Source organism: Carassius gibelio, chromosome A24 (genome assembly GCF_023724105.1).
Source record: "Carassius gibelio isolate Cgi1373 ecotype wild population from Czech Republic chromosome A24, carGib1.2-hapl.c, whole genome shotgun sequence".
In the NCBI taxonomy this organism is placed as follows: domain Eukaryota; kingdom Metazoa; phylum Chordata; class Actinopteri; order Cypriniformes; family Cyprinidae; genus Carassius; species Carassius gibelio.
The window spans coordinates 18,022,744-18,040,748 of NC_068394.1; the positions used below are offsets into that span (position 1 = coordinate 18,022,744).

Below are 18,005 nucleotides of genomic sequence, written 5' to 3' on the forward strand. Positions count from 1 at the left end.
AATTACACAACACCGATTTCATCAGAGATTAGACTCCAAGCAGTTCAATAATTGATGATTATCATCACCAATATAAAGTATAACAACCTACATCTAGGTACAGGTTAACACCTGATGGCCTTTCTTCTGGGCTTTTGAGTTACAACAAATGTGTTTTAGAAACACACGGTTATAACAACCAGAGAAAAGACTAAGACAGAAGTCAAGGGTCAAGAGCACAACTAAAGCAAACACTGATCTCTAACATGGTTACTTCAAATGAAACAATAAATCAACATCTAAACCTTAGTTCATTCTCAATAAGATCTTCTGTAGACGTCTGACAGAAATAAAGTCAGTCTGGTTATTAATAAGTGGAGCTGGTGATGCTGTTTGTGGGGTTGTTTAATCAGATCTTGAGAGATTTCATGTATTTTATTTCAGTTGATTTCATCTAAGTCTGTGTCTGAAGTCAGTTGTAGTAGTTCTTGTGTTTCTCTTTTCTTCAGTGATTCTGTTTGTTAGCAGCAGCTGTTCATCACTAATTCTCAATCAGCACTTAGTTAATCACTTAATTATTTGAATGCAAAGTTTTAAAACTTACAGGGTTTAAATCAAGCCAATCTGTTTACTCAAACGGTTTGAGTTAAGTTTACTTGTCAGGTTTTACAGTGTAGATTGTGATCCTCACAAAAATAATAATAATAATAAAAAGAATAATAATAACAGAATAATAGCCTTAAATTGGTTGGACAATCATGGTATTGAAATTTGCAAGTGTCTAACAGTTTTGAAATTATCCATTATCTTACACTTTCCTCAGTGGCTTTATCACAAAACAAATGTAAACGCTTAACCAATTGCTCATGTAGTTATACAAGTAAACAGTTTTAACTTGGTAGACATGATGGACTGACTGCCAAGGTTTTCCTAAGCAGAACAAGACTGACTGTGAGCACCCTGAATATATTTAAAGAGATAGTTCACCTGAAAATTCAGTCATCATTTACTCACCCTTCAACTATTCAATGCATCAGTGCTATCTTTTCTTTTCTTCTGTTGAGCACAAAATTAGACATGTTGAAGAATAATGGGGTCAACAAAAAAATCTCATAGTTTTAGAACAAGTATAGGGAGAGTAAAATTATGACAGAATTTACATTTTTGGGTGAACTATCCCTTTAATGTCTATTTCTACATGCATGTTATTCTATGCGTTCTCATTTATTTTCTTTGAAGTTGATGGTGACAATCAAATAAAGGAGTCAATAAGATAATGTCTGAATGATTTATACTTTAGAAACATGATTTTTTTGTCATATACTTTGAATGTAAACACTGTAAATATTTCTTTGTGAGCAACACTTTCTAGTTGTTCTGAAGTAAGTTGTAGCCAATTCTGAATGCATAAACAAATATTTTAAACATTTCTTAATGTAATGAACATCAATTTCTAGTTGTCCTCTGATAAAAACAGTAACTCTGAATGTATACATAACCACTGTAAACATTTCTGAATGAACATCACCTTCTAGTTGTTCTGAGGAAAGATTTAACAAACTCTGAATGCATACATAAACAATATAAACATTTCTTACCCATAGTTAACGCCTTTCTACTTATCCTGAGATATTTTTGTTTCATTGTACAAAGGCAAGGTTATGCTATCTTAGCAGCAGTCAGTAGCAAACTTGAATCAAAGCTCCCTGGGGTAAAAACAAACAAAGAAAGGACTTTTAGAAATTTAATTTCACAATAACTTAAGGAATTTATATAAAGATGATGTTAAAGGTATTCTGTTTACATTACATTCTGCTTGAATGAAATGGCACAATTAAACTCTATTTGTCCTGTATGACATTAGCACTAAACATTTTTTTGCAACTCCTATAAGCAGTCACCTAAGAGCAATATAATTTGGTCCCAAAAAGCATTTTCTTTCCCACAGGACATTTTAGTAGAGGCACTAGCACACCTGTCTGTTTTAACTGAAATAATGTGTTGGCTACCAATCCTAAGAGTAGGCTACATTACAGTTAATGAACTTTTTTTTTTTTTTTTTTTTTTTTATGTCACCTATCGGCTGTGCAACTTCAAAACTTTCAGTAAACTTTCAGTAAAACAAATGTACAGAGAAATATGTGAGTTTTTGTTTTGTTTATATGAATTACTGAACAAATAGAAACACATTAATTCGTGGACATCATGTAACTAAATGTATTTATAAGTTCATCAACTTTGTATAACAGTGTTGAAATGTGATACACTCGTCAATGGAAATATGTACTGTTATTTATTTCAGTTACTCACTAATACTAAATTGATATAACATCCATCACCCAGACTGAACTGTTAAGAACAGCACTGAAGTCACTGCGGATGTCTGGGTAGTTCTGATAGTTTAAAGGCGACATTAGAGAGCAACCACATGTGTGAGATAGTGGGCGACACTGGAAGTCACTTGTTTCAATGAAATTCACCATGATTTGTTTCCCTGAAATTTGCTGGGCCATACTATAAAGTGGATCATGTAACATGAAATTGGTCTCTTCAGACTCTTAAAAAGGTCAATTATTTCACTTACATTGGTGCTAAAGCTGCTAGATGCTTGGTTGTCATCTTGGGCACTTTCATTCAACTTGACATCTGTTTAAGGATTTGTGACAGAGTTTTCTGTATTCTTCTGTGTACTGATGCACTTTGTAAAAAGATAAAGTCTCAGAATTTTAACCTGACTTGTTTCATAGAAATCTCCAATGGTACATTCCGATTCAATCATTCTGTGGGAGAAATATCGAATCTCACAAAAACCTAGCAAAACCTTGATGTTCTAAAATATACCCTGTATAATACATATTTTCTCTTCTCCATGCTTGCATGTCAGCTTGATGCAAACAAACAACTCAAAAGTAGGCCTAATCCAATTTAATTTAATGTGGTTTTGTTCAGATTCTTTTAAAGTATTGATTTGATTTAGCTAATTTCTGTATATCATTCAAATCAGTATATCATTATTTACATTTAAAATGCAATTCACACAAAAGCAACTTGAAAACACATCTTCTGAACATCTTTTCAGTTTAAAGAGTGTTTAAGTTATGCAAAGAATCTATGCAATGTACGGTTGCCCATCGGAAATCATAAAAAAGTTCATAGGAGACTCAGCATGACTGAACAAATTTACATATTATTAACACCCCCCACTCAAAGATCAGTTTCGCATTACCGAGCTTTTTACCGAATGATTCAGTGCTTTAAACGAATCAGTTGAGTCATTAATTCAATGACCTTTTCATAAACTAAGACAGGCAATCGATTCATTTCAATTTCCTCTGCAGTGGAAATATGTATTTTATTGATAAGCCTACTGATTTAATGTGACTGATAAAGGCTATTTTATTTTATTTTATCACGACTTAGGTGCCCTTGAGCAAAGCATCGAACCCCCAACTGCTCCCCGGGCGCCGCACCATAAATGGCTGCCCACTGCTCCAGGTGTGTGTTCACAGTGTGTGTGTGTTCACTGCTCTGTGTGTTTGCACTTTGGATGGGTTAAATGCAGAACACAAATTCTGAGTATGGGTCACCATACTTGGCTGACTGTCACGTCACTTTCACTTTCGTCACTTTCATTCTCTTATTACGACTGAAATTTCGAATATAATTTAAGGACTTTGATTTGACAAATGACAGTGGCTGTCAAGACCTGCACATGTTTATATAAATATATAAAAAAAAAAAAAAAATCATACAACTATTTACCTTGTCTTGTTCAATTCAAATGTTTGCCTCTTCGATGTTGCGTTCCCTTTTAAAATGTCAAAACAATGTTTTAAAATGGAAGTCACGTAAACCTTCAACGATGTTCCAATATAACTTGTGCAACAAGCAGATAAAGAAATTTTTGAAATACAGTGAGTTATTATGAAACAAAGAGCCCATCGAATGCAATACAAAACACATGTAAAGGTTGGATCCTTTAAAACAAAACGCGTGGCCATGATAAAAATATGTCGTTCCGTCAACACAACATCTCGAGACCACGACATAATATCATGTTCCCACGAGTTAATATCTTGTGGCCACGAAATAATATCACGTTCCCACGAATTATTATGTCGTGGCCACGACAAATCTAAGCGAACCGACCAAATCACCTTACGGGCACCGTAATAACCTCCGTAGTGAAAGAGAACATTCCCTGGAAGTCTCAAAGCCAAAACAGCATCATGAGCATTTGTAACTATTTGCAGATTGGCTTGGTCAGATTTATATATCCATGTACTCTAATCCAAAACTTCATGGATAAAATGCTGTATTGGTTCTAGAACAAAACCTTTATCCCACATCACCAGTCCCAACACTGTCCTTGAAATCAGTTGGGGATAGATTGATAAGAATGTTGTGAAAGTCCCTAATCCTTGAAACATCTGGTTTATAGGAATGCTTTTCCAAAACCAACAAAGATGCTGATCCAGCAACATGTCTGACTTGGCAAAATCACAATAAGCCACCCAAAGCAATATACTTAAGTGCCTAGGTCCAGGTCTCTGATACAGTGAATTATAGTATCATCCCTCACAAAATTAATATAACCAAACACATCCATCACTTTTCTTATTAAATTAATTCTGCGATAGACAACACTCCTAGCTGATACTAAAATACCAGAACACCCCTCCACATGAGCGAGAGGTTCACATGACCTCAGCTCCACATACACTGTGCACTTTATCTTGATTTATAAGGTTTAGCTGAAGCACACATTTCAGAAATGACAGCAGTGTGAGTTTTCTTACTTGAATGTAATGTGTTTCCAACCTCCAGTTAACTGAGGCTGTATGTAAAGAATGTTTAGGGGTGTGCTGGCATACTTGCAAACAAATTAACTATGTCATTCCTTACATATACAAACTTCAAGGAGCCTTAGAAACATCACACTGTATTGAATTCCCTGTATCAGTGTGTGAAGACCACACATTCAAACACATCTGGTCCTAAACACATCTGTGCAAACAAAGCTTGAAGATAGTCTCCAGTGGAATGGGACACTGGGCACTAGATGAAGGAAAGCATGAAAACAATGATGTTCAGTCATCTACTCCAGCAAAGTTAACAAATGCGGAAATCTGTTCTTATGTCTGGTCCACATGTGATGTGCTCCTGTGAGAATTTCTCAAATATTTTTGGAATTGACCATACAAATACTACTTAAAATGCAAATTCCTCAAAAGGCCTGTCCTCTCTTTTTCCTCCTGGAAATGGAGATGGTCAGGGTGTATAAATATATCCGAGCATCTTATTTCAGGGTGGCCTCTCTAATGATCACTTTTGGTATTACTCTAATGAGAGACTGCTCATGAAGCTCACTCTGTATAATTAACTTAAAATGAAGAATTCTCCCAATAGAGCCCCTGGGACCCACCTAAGTTTGAGTTCCTTTATATCCCTGTCTTTAGTCAAACTTATGGTGCCATTGTGCGACCATGTCTCGTACTGTCGCTGAAATGTAATGTTTAGAAAGAATTACAGGAAAAGTCATGCTCGTGTTTTTCAATATCCAGTTGAAGACAAAATGACATGTTTAGCAGAATGTTGATGCTGTTTATTAATTAAATCGTACATTAATTAGAGATTTTCAAGCTCCACAAAGCATACTTACAAAGTAGGACACTAATTCTAAAAGTGCAACCGATTTAGTATGTATTTATGTATGTTTTAACTGTACAGCATCTAGTCACTGTAAACTGAAGGGAAACGAGCAGCATTAACTTTCTTCACAGTTGTTCATTTGTGTTCTGCAAAACAAAACAAAAAAACCTTTATTGGAACAAGATGAAGGTGAGTAAAATACAGAAGTTAATTTATTGGTGAACTTTAGTAAAAAAAAAAAAATATATATATATATATATATACACAGTGGGGCTCGAAAGTTTGGGCACCCCTTGCAGAATCTCCAGAAGGAAACAAGATGCATGAAGAGCTGGGGGGTGAAAACTTTTGAACACAATGAAGATAGTCAAATTTGTCTTATTTTGTTTAAATATAATTTTTTTTCCATTTAGTTCTGCCCTTCGTAAGCAACAGAAGATACTTGTATGTTTCCCGGTACACAAATTAAGTACAAGTACAATTTACCTTGATCTTCAAATTCCAAAAGTTTTTCACCCCCCAGCTCTTAATGCATCTTGTTTCCTTCTGGAGCATCAGTGAATGATTGAACCTTTTTAAATAGTTGTGTTTAGTCCCTCAAATGTCCTCAGTGTGATAAGATGCATTTCAAAATCATAAAGTCACTGCTGGAAAGGGTTCAAATATGCAAAGATGCTGGAAAACTGAAGAATCTGCAGGATCTTAAAGATTTTTCTGAAGAACGCTGCTCAGTTTAACTGTTCAGAACAAACAAGGGACTCATGCACAACCATCACAAAACAGAAAGACAGTCGAGGATCATCAGGTAACAGAACACAGTATTAGGAAACAAGGGTTCCCAAACTTTTGAGAGGGTTATTTTAATAATTTCAGCATTTTTTTGTCTTGTGGAATAAATGTTAAAATAGTTTATGTACAATATCTTACTCAGAACAGTACTAAATAAAAAATAACATGCATTTAGTATGATCTCTCTTATTTTTTGAAAATTACTCATATTTTCACAGATTCTGCAAGGGGTGCCCAAACTTTCGATCCCCACTGTATGTATATATATATATATATATATATATATATATATATATATATATATATATATATATATATATATATATATATATATATATATATATATATATATATATATATTGAAGGTAGGCCTACACACTTTAAAAAAAAAAGAGTACCTTTTGAGGATATAATATCCGTCGATAGACAAGTGCAAACTAAATGGAATACTTTTTGAACACAAAAATGTATTATAGTTTTAGATTGAAGTAAGACTTATACGATTTATACAAGCATTTATGATGAGCTAAAATATACTTTATTTGTCATTTCTATTAAAACGTGTATATCATGTATTAATTACAACTTTGTGTATAATATATTATTTTAAGTGTATTTAAAATATATTAACTAAATATATCAAAACATTATTAACTTAATATTGCAATAACACTAATACAATTGTAATCAATTACTTATTTACATGTGCTTTAGTCTGTTAGTCGACACAATAAGTGCACTTCTTTAAAGCATGTCAAAAGATTATTAACACATAATGATTTAAAGTCTACTTTAATGTAAAACTTTTCTTTTGATGTGTGGTATGTTTTGAAGCAGCCATGAAAGTGTACACTAAGTGGCCTTTTATATCACTGATATAATGTTAACTGTAATTGAAGTTTTTATAAACAAAAAACAATATATAGATTTTAAGGACACAACAAGTACACATTCAATACAGTTATGCACACTTCTTTTACACAAGGATAGTCCTTTAATGCAAATTAGGTTTCCCGCATTGCTTGTCCAATAGACTCCATACTGTATATTCCTCCCTATATTCTTTCTTTCCGATATGTCCATGACCAACATGCTATCTGCCTGTTTTCAGTGTTGTGAAATGGCGCCATTGCGGATGCACAGATTGCCTCCTTTCCACCCATATGAATGATGGGTTCTTGAGGATGCTTATAGAGCAAGATGACAAATGTGTTTTCCTGGAGGTCAAGTTCTCTTTGTGATTTTGGCTGAAGTGTGGGATTTCCCATCTTAACTTCAATGAAACCAGTGCACAGATGTGAAAATGAGGTGGTCAGACTGACGGCGGTTGGTCTATCAAGAGGCACTGGTCTTATATAGTTGCCAGTTTATAATTAACACGAAGTGGCAGGTTCAATGGCACGCATTTGAAACAAAAAAAGCTATTATTGGAAGTAATTATAGCAAAGGATTCATCAGGTCCATGAGATCATGTCGTCGTGGATGGGTGACTCATCATCGTAATCGAGAAACCATTTGCCAGGCACTGCCAGTACCACAAATAGACATGTATGTATTTTCAGTTTGCTCCATGGGAAGAAAAAAAAAAAAAAAAAAAACTAGCTGGCCAAAAACTTTTAGATCGTCATACTCTGTGATTCAAAACCCAAGGTCTGTAAAAATGTTTAGTCTTGATTCATTTATTGGTTGTACTACTGCCTGACTCATCCAGTATACTTGACATTTTCGATGAAAGGAAATATAGATGGAATATCATGATCAGCTCTATTGCCTGCAGACTTTGACATCTCTTCAAACTAATGCCTTTGTGTTTTAAGGAAACTGTGACAAACTTACACTTATAATTGTGTGTGTGTTCTCCCTTTTGGGGGAACATCATAAAATATTATAAAAAAGATGCTACCTGTAACAGAAACCATAATTTATGTCAACACCATGGTGCCTTGCATTCAGATTTATCTCCATGACAATTATGCATATTTCTCCCCAAATTATTGTTACAGTATTGCATCCAGATGTTATCTTTTTTTTGTTTGTGTTTTTGACTCATTATAATATTTTAATGTAATTTTTTAATTTTTTTTTTTTATTTAGCATAAAATACATGATACATGTCATACAATTATCCAAAATACATCATACAAAATACATATATTATGACACATGTCCCAAGCTCTCATCAGTGTTGCCAGATGCTCCCCTATGTGCTCTTCGGTATTCGAGAGATCCCTCAGGCCTCCACCAGCTTTATACCGTTCGATCTGCTCTTCGGCTGACAACCCCACGGTCTGCTTGACTTTGCCCGAGAGGCCTGGGAACAACAGCCGGTGGTACACCGGACCACCATCAAACACGTGTGCAAGATGCGAGAGTGGATCGACTGAGTTATGCCCATCGTCCGGGAGCAACTCATCAAGGCGCAGCAACGGCATTACAACCGGGCGGCCCAACCACGGGAGTTCCAGCGAGGAGACCACGTCCTGGTGCTGGTGCCCACAGCTGCCTGCAAATTCTTAGCCACCTCTCAGGGGCCCTACACAGTCACGGAAAAGGTCGGTCCCATTATGTACCGTGTGCGGCAACCAGGCAGAAGGAAGGAGGATCAGCTTTACCACATCAATCTTCTGAAGCGCTGGGTTCAGGGACAGGGCCCCAGCTCTCGGCCTACACCAGCTTGACTCCCGTGGTTGTTGATATGGATCCCCAACTCTCCGCCACCCAGAAGTCTGGACTGCAACACCAGAGTAATGGGGTAATTGAACCATCACGCAACCAGCCTGACTCCCGTGGTTGTTGATATGGATCCCCAACTCTCCGCCACCCAGAAGTCTGGACTGCAACACCAGAGTAATGGGGTAATTGAACCATCACGCATGGTCCAACCCCATCATCATGGTTCCAAAGCCCGACGGCACCCTCCGCTACTGCAGCAACTTCCGCCGCCTGAACGAAGTCTCCGAATTTGACTGTTACCCAGCGTGTGTGTCTATGAGTTGTTGGACCATTTGGGAAGGGCCCAGTTCATCTCGACCTCAACAAAGGCTACTGGCAGGTCCCCTTAACGGAACAGGCCAAACCGAAGACGGCCTTCTCTACCCCATCAAACGTATGCGGTGGCCTACCTCGGCGTCGTCATCCATTCGGAGACTTGGGGGACCATCTGGAGCAGCTGCGGAGGGTGCTGACGGAACTACGCCGGGCTGGCCTGACCGCCAACCCTCGGAAGTGTCATCTGACCCTTGCGGAAGGGAAAGTACTTGGGGTAACAGGTAGGTCGCGGCCTCATTAAACCGCAAGAGAAGAAGGTGGCAGCTTTCCTCTCCGCGCCGTGGCCCACCTACAAGACGCAGGTATGGGCCTTTTTGGGGTTGGCGGGGTACTGCTGCTGCTTTATCCCTAACTTCTCCTCCTTAGCTTCTCCCATGACAGACCCGACTAGGAATGGGCAGCCGTAGAAGGTCCCGTGGACCCCCGAGACGGAAGCGGCATTCCACCGGATAAAGGCAGCCCTCACGATGGAGCCAGTCCTCCGAGCCCCTGCCTTCAACTGCCCCTTCTTGCTGCAGATGAACGCATCCGACACCGTCCTGATTTATATAAGCCGAAAGCTCACCCCTGTGGAACAACTGTACGCGGTCCAGGACTTCAACTTCACCATGCAACACTGAGCGGGGACGGCCAACGCCGACGCCGACGCACTGTCAAGTGCACCACCACAAGGACGCTGAGCACCGAGCACCAAGCCGCCTCACAGCAACGCCACTTCCTTTCAATAAAATCCACCCTTCAGGGAACTTACCTTCATTCTCCAGTCGTGTCCTTCCTCACCCTGCCACAATATATATATATATATATATATATATATATATATATATATATATATATATATATATATGTATATATATATATATATATATATATGTATATATATATATATGTATATATATATATATATATATATATATATATATATATATATATATATATATATATATGTATATATATATAGTGTTTTTTTTTCTTTTATTTTATTGTTATAAACTTGTTATACTGGTGGGAGTTATGAATATGTAATTTTCACAATGCAGAAAAATCTTGGAAATATGTTTAATTTTCTTAAAATAAATAATAATCTTAAATTACTAATCACCATTTTGTTTGATTATTAGGCTGTTATGTTGGGTTGAAATATGGTTTTGTGAGATTCACCCTTTTACCACAAAAGTAAACAAAGCTTTTATTTCATTTTTCAGACTTTTCTGAATCATTGTCAGTCTTCTGCCTCTATTCATCAGCATATCCGTTAGCTTCACTGCACTTTAAAGTTTATAACAATGTAAAAGCAATATCATACTGTACACTTGACTGCCCACACAAAACACATCATTTGCACTGACATTTTCTTTACTGTTGCTCAGTTAATAACCAAGACCAGATGTGGCAGATGAATGCATAGCCATGTGTTTCTCACTGTATAATACAGAAGTGATTTCAGCTGTTCATGTTAGTAGCCCCCGCTTCCATCCCCCAAACATGTCCAAACAATCCCCTCTGTCTCACAAAGCCGTAAAATGCCAAGGGATGCATTGAGTATATCTGCCTTTATTTATCTCCACTCCTGTGCTTTGAAACATCTTCTATCTGCAGTGACAAAGACTGCGGCAAGACGTTTTAATGGCCCACAGAGAAGCGTGAACCTCTGGTGAACTGATATTTTGAGTATTTGTACTACTCATAGATACATGCATGAGTGAAACTGAAACTTGTAAAAAGAATGAATGGGAATACATTGGCCTCTGTGACTTCAATCAGTGGCTATTAAGAGTGTTGGACGTGAACCAGATTACCTCATTATAACACTGTGTGCGAAAACACCATATGTCTGAAAGCCTGAGACCACAATAAATGCATAAATTGCATGGTCAGGATCCAACTCAAGCCATATAGCTTTTGTTTGGCACAGAGGATCTTTCTTTTCAATGTACTGCAGTGTCATTGTGGTGTAGTAAATGGCCTTCAAGTAAAATGATACTTAGAAAATAAAATAAAAAAATAAGTACAGCAGTAATCAAGCGGTCAGTGGATGTATGTGGGCTGTTTCAACATGTTTGTTTTTCCAAGTTGGGGATTGTCTTACTTCTGTTGTTTTAATACTGAGTTACTATTGTATTGTATGATAATTTAGTGTGTTTATTAAGTTTACCTTACTCCCCTATGAGGGCTGTTGATTTCCACAATGAATGCACTCATAAAATGAAACATTTAAATATCATCTCACTAAGACATATTATTGGGAGATATAGTGTGACAATCGTTATGTACTGCGTATTCATTTTATTTCAGTAGTCCTGCTATACTGTTATAAAGATCTCATTGATTTACATTACAAGCTGTCAGAATTTAATCTTATTTTTTGGCTAAGAAAATATTAACATTTGTACCACATTACACAGGAAAGCTTGTTTTATGTTGAACTAATCAAAATGATCATGTTGGTGTTATATCTGTCACTTGGCTATTATGAGCTGCATTGAGCAAATACAGCTGGATAAAACAAAAACTGTGTCCGTCTTCTTTCCAGGCTGCAAAGCAACAAAATGCGATTATTTTAAAGTGAGGTCATTATTTTCTACACCCACTGTATAAAAAGGTTTTATTTTTATTTTGTTTATTTTTTTTGTCTAAACATATAAACAACAAATGGCTCATTAAAGGGGGGGGGGGGTGCAATGGTGTTTTGTGTATTCAGATTTGTTAAACAGATGGATTCTCATGCTTAACATGGCCAAAGTTTTAAAAAGATAATTTAGGAGAATGACTGAGAATTTATGTTCTGAAAATCGTATTTCTAAGTTAGTACAAATTTCGGCCGTTTTTTTTTCGATCGTGGCTCTAATGACGTAGACGAGAACGGAAGTCCTTATATGAGCATTTCTCCCGGAAAAGCATGCCCATTGACCAGAGGAGAGTGAGACCGCGCAAATCAACACGCTTCAAATTCGTCGGACTCGGCAGCGCTGGGTAGGATTTGTTCGAGAATGCCTCCAAATAAGTGAATTTTTGGATGTGAGGTAAAGTTTACCGTGTTCAGCTTCTCCAAGAACCCAGCGTTACATGAACAGTGGATGCAGTTTGTATTTCTGGCGCAGCAACGGAGCAAGTGTAGCAAGTGTGTTTGTGTGTTCTGGTCAATTTGAGCTACGAATGGTTTATAAACAAGGCCCAAGTCAACACTTGATTTGCACATTGTTTGCTATTAAAACATGGAGTCATCCCTGTGATAAAAGACCCCATTCATGTAAATACAATTGCATCAGATTTCTGTATCTTGTTGAAAATCAGCACATAAGTGAATATATGTTATTGGAAACAACACGAAACATCAATATTATAGCTCCGCTCACGGCACGCCTCCAGGAGCTCGCCATTTTCCGGAAAGAATCGGAGAGCAGTATTTTTCTTTTATAAATATGATAAAACTGAAGACTTTTTGGATATATGAAGGATGCAGTGCTACTCTCTCTCTCTCTCTCTCTCTCTCTCTCTCTCTCTCTCTCTCTCTATATATATATATATATATATATATATATTAAAATAATAATAATAATTATATAATTATAATTATTTCATATGTCAGACTATAAAGGGCGAATTGCCTATTCTGGACATAATGCACTATGTCATAAAAAATATATGTTTTAATACGTTTTGCTAGTAAGTCACACACATATTATTATTATTTTTTTTTTTATTATTATTATTTTTTTGTCTACAACAGTGGGTACTTTAATATTTACCTTCCCTTTTTTATACTGAGACAATTATATTTTCTGCCCTAAATACTACCATAACCCATTTTTTTTCATAACCCTTGTATTTCTATTAAAGCAATATTTAGTATGTTTATGAAGCTTTTTAAATTATTTTTTCTCACATGGGCTGTTGGCTGCTCCTCACAGGTGATTTCAGGTTTTGCAGTCCTTGTGGGGATATTTGTTACACAATGGAAAACCCGACCCACCCACCACACATACATTAATTTTGTTTTATAAAATTATGCCAGCCTCCCATTCTACTGGCAGATTATCCTTAAATATTGCCATTTGAATATAGTCTACTATAGCGTTATCAGACGAGCTTTGACTTATTTTGATTTAAGAAATAAAGTCATTGTGATAATATCCATTCAACTTATGTCACATATAGGCAGTGTTTATTGTAACATCAAGGTGTTATTTTATTTTAATTTTTTTTCATGTAACTTGTCATATGCATGTGAACGAGGGCGGTGCCAGGGGGCATTATTTGAGGACTGCAGGAGGAGGGGTGGTCAAACACGGCTGTGCTTGTTCAATCACACTCACTACTGTCACCTTGTCTGGGAACATCGAGGGCACCATCACAGTCAGCTCGTTCTTGCGGGACTAATCAGCACAGTTATACTACTGATATTCACTAGAAATGACTTTACTTAGGTGATCTACGAGAGAGGTTTTATTGCTGACCCCGGGGCTTCTCGGACTCACCGCGCGCTGACCAGCAGCAACTTCGCAAACTTGTTCGTTCACATCGTCTCTGAGGACTTCACCGAAGCGGCGATGGAGCATCATCTGTGCTTGTACGCGCTTATTTTAACGCTGACGTCCTGTGTTCATTATTCCCTGAGCATAGAGAGAAATAAGGATATTCCAACAGGTAAGAGCCCGTTACATTGGGACCGCGCGCACTGAACTCTGCTGCGTCATTCCCACTGAGCGCGACGGGACGCAACTAGTCTACAACGCGCTCGTTCGGTTATATAACATAATAATGATCTGAACAGTTAACTAGTGTGATGATAACACTTAATTAACATTAATAAGTTGTTTTAAAGTTATTAACCAACCGATCAATAAATGTGCGTTCACATATTCATAAACTGAAAACTTAAAGGAAAATCCATGCCATTTTGATTAGAATGAATATTAATGATCTTTAATATTTGAAAATTAAAATGTTATCTTTCTTTCTGCTACTTCTCTGAGACATATTCACTCAAGTAAAAAAGTGTGACACTAGCCAGGTTTCCTCTCTTTTTGAGATGTGAGGGATGTCGGGAAGACTTATTTTTTATATCACACAGTCATGCTGTGAGGGAATATGTGCCTGTGAGACACAACACTGTTCAGTCTACAAAGTGTATAGCTATGCAGTGTAATAACTTAAATGTTATAAAAATTTGATTGCACAAAGTTAATGCACACCCTGAGTTAAGCATTTCTTTGAAGCATAAACATTATTATATATATATATTTTTTTATTGCTTTCTGGATTACAATTAGGTTGTACATTAATTTATTTGCAATGGTAATACAGCCTAAAAGCATGTTTAAATAATAAAACACCTCCATGGTTAGTGAACAGTTGCTTGTGATTGTTACTGCAAGGAATATGAAGACTGTTGAGTGTCAACAAGCCTAGTAAGAGGGGGGAAATATAACCTACACCGTTCTCATTCATTTTTGCATTCATCATTCCCATACAAAATGACTGCAGTAATCTTTAATCTCAACAGTTCTAGAATTGCATTTACATTGAATATACAAGGAATAAACCTAGCCCATCTATCAATCCAGCTCTAGGACAAAGTGATGCTTTACTATTTTCTAAAATTACTATTTTCTAAACAATCCTGTGTGCGTTGAATCATAATTAAGAATACAATCAAGCTGTGTTAATTTCCTTCACTTCATATGTCAGTGCCGTTAAGTCACTGAGCAGATTAAAGTCTAAATGGGTCTCTTAATTGCACCTGATTTGAGGTTTTGTGCACCTTTAGATGACGCATGCTGTCCTGAACACTGGATATAGAACGAAATCTGCCTATTGACTCTTGAGGTCATCTCTATTAAATGTCTGTGGGAGAACTATCAACTCCTGTGAGTTTTCAGTGTCCGTCCACGTTTAGACCTCTGTGAACACTTCACAATGAAACATTGGCCTATGAGTTGAACGGCAGTGTAAGAATTACGACTTCCGAGTCCCAGTAAAAGAAAACATATACGTTTGTCTATAGTGTTGACTGCTGGACCTGGCAGCACTAGCCTGTAATCGGTCTTTTGCAACATGGTGTCATTCAACCACACACTTGATTAAAGAAGTCTGGTTTATGTAAGCAGTTTAGACAGATGGCAGCTGTATTTTTTCAAACCGTTAAATGCCAAAACACACAAACAGAAGTACAGTTGTATAGTCACATCCCCAACCTTTTGTTCTCTAGTCCCTGGTTTTACTTATTCTCTGATCAGGTTTTGCAGGCAGCTGCCCAGATTTGTCAGTGGCCTTTTGTTTGATTAACTATGAGATCTAAAGGGGGTACTTCAGCGTGTCTTTTCCCATAGAGAAGCATGTCCGGGAAAGTTTTAATGTCCAAAGTAATTTTTATATGCATTATTTTATGCAGTAAAGAGGCCTGGTTTAAGGACTGGCATGGAGCAGATTTATCTGGCTAATCCTTTTTTTTGGTGAAAATACAAAAAATGTTCTTTGGTGGGGTTTATGATATTCGGGTCACTAGAGCAGGCTTGTTTGTTCCTTAAATGGAAGTCTTTCGGATTTTACACCTGTTTTATCCATCAAATCAGAAAACTCATGTGCATCTCCTTAACTAGCCATACAGTTTGATGTATCGTGCATGCCCCAAATTTGAGTGTTCACTTGTGGGAATCTTCAGTTAATTCCAATGAGAGCTGTGTAATATGCTCATGTGGGATAATAAGAGATTGATAGTGGAACAGAGAAAGTGTTGAGAGCGATGGAGAGCATCTCAAAGTTGAGAAAAGCTCAACTTTATGCAAATGAGAAGCTGGGCTGTTGTAGGTAGTAACATCTGTCATGCTATTACTATACTTATTAGTGGGGTGACCATATGCACTGTTCATATGGGACACGTCCTGGCCAAGATTGTAATATTGCCTAAAATATCCAGGTTTGGCTGATCATTGTGTGACATTCATGAGAGCTATAGAGAACAGAGCAGACGGCTTCTTGTGCTTTTGAATCTCTCTCACACCTACTTTGGTGTCTTTTTTGATCAGTGCGCAGCGGCACTTCTAGTCAGTTGAACGAAACAAAAACATGCGCATATTTGCATCACTTTGATCGTTCCCTGTAGATCTCACCTTCTCACGTGCAGCTCTACAATTGGTCGATTATGTACAACACCTGCATGTTATTGGTCAAACTGCTTTGGATGTTTTAGGCAATATTAAGATCCTGGCCAGGAAGTGTCCCGTATATATATATATGGCCGCCCTGCTTATTAGTATATTAAATGCATTTTTCAGATGTAGTTTGGATTCTTTCATTGCGAATAGACTGGTTGGGATAACAAAAGTGTATTAAATTGATTAACTATATTTTGAGTAGCACTGATGACATGCTGACATGCACCATAAATCCCAAAATATGCATTAGTTTTGACATTAATGATTAGTGTATGCATGAGTCCAAGCTCTAAGGGTGTGTTTCCACTTGTAGTTTGTCTCTCCTGATTTTTCTGGTTCGGACCCAAAAGTAAATTGTATATCTAGTCCTCGTCATTTTTAAACCAAAACTAAAGAAAAAAACAATAGGCATAAAGACACAGTTCCAACCTGATTGGACATCCTTTATGACTTATATTTTGCGAACTCGCTGTATGCTGTGCTAAATGTTGCTGCATGTGTGTGCTTAATATGGCAGTATTTTAACAGCTGCTAACTCATAAAGAGCGTACAAAATATGTAAAGGAGTCAAACCAGCACCAGGAATTCATCCATTGCACACATGGAGATCTGCTGTAAGCAGGCGGCAGTTCCTACACCTGTACTGGACCTGTAATGGGCAACAGCTTCTATGATGAGAAGAACCAGCTATACTTGAGCATTCTGTCCTTTTTACGCCCGCATCTCATTATATAATGTACTGTTTTTGCTTTATGTAGAATTCTTCAGTCTGTGTTGTGTTTATATTTCAGTTGATCATGACCAGGGGGGTTTTGGTCCACTTGTTAGGTTTCCACCAAGGTTCATATGACTCATTATCTCAGCAATCGCCTCTGAGTATATTTTATTCAAACCAAAACTGCTAAGTGTAAACGCAGTCCAAGAATGACCAAAAGTGATAGCTTGCATTTGTATTTCATATCCTTATCCAACACCTATAACTGCGTGTGGTCTTCAGAATTTGAGGTTATGAGGGTTTAGAGAATCAAACAGAAGATGCTCCCGGTTTGGCTTGTTTAATTGCTCTGGCCAGTACAGCATTCCATCTCATAGGCAACGCTCAGCTCAGCTCTACGCAGGAAGTGACCAAAGTAATTGCGAGCATTAGATGATGGAAGGCACAATTTTGGTGATGACAATCAAATGACCCCCTTCTTTTTCACTGTTCTTCATGCTTGTGATTGTTTTTCCAGTCATAGAGGAATAAATAAGAGTTACTGGCAAGTTAAATACTCAACTGAACTATTGTGGCTAAGCCCATGTTAAACCAGATGCTGATGACATCATGCAATGTTCCATTCTAGAGGCTTTTTAATATGCACTGGAGGGGTGCAATCGACA

The 18,005-nt window shown here is 37.2% G+C and overlaps 1 protein-coding gene across 2 annotated transcripts in view; it reads left to right on the forward strand.

The window, feature by feature from the left end:
- The first annotated feature begins 13,521 nt into the window (after positions 1-13,521).
- LOC127946380 (procollagen-lysine,2-oxoglutarate 5-dioxygenase 2) overlaps positions 13,522-18,005 on the forward strand; it is a 40,241-nt gene continuing 35,757 nt past the window's right edge. Inside the window, exon 1 of one of the 2 annotated variants that reach the window (XM_052542920.1) lies at positions 13,522-14,115. In XM_052542920.1, the coding sequence (XP_052398880.1) occupies positions 14,019-14,115 (97 nt within the window). In that variant the 5' untranslated portion in view covers positions 13,522-14,018. The remainder of the gene's footprint in view (positions 14,116-18,005) is intronic. The other variant, XM_052542921.1, reaches the window with a different exon arrangement.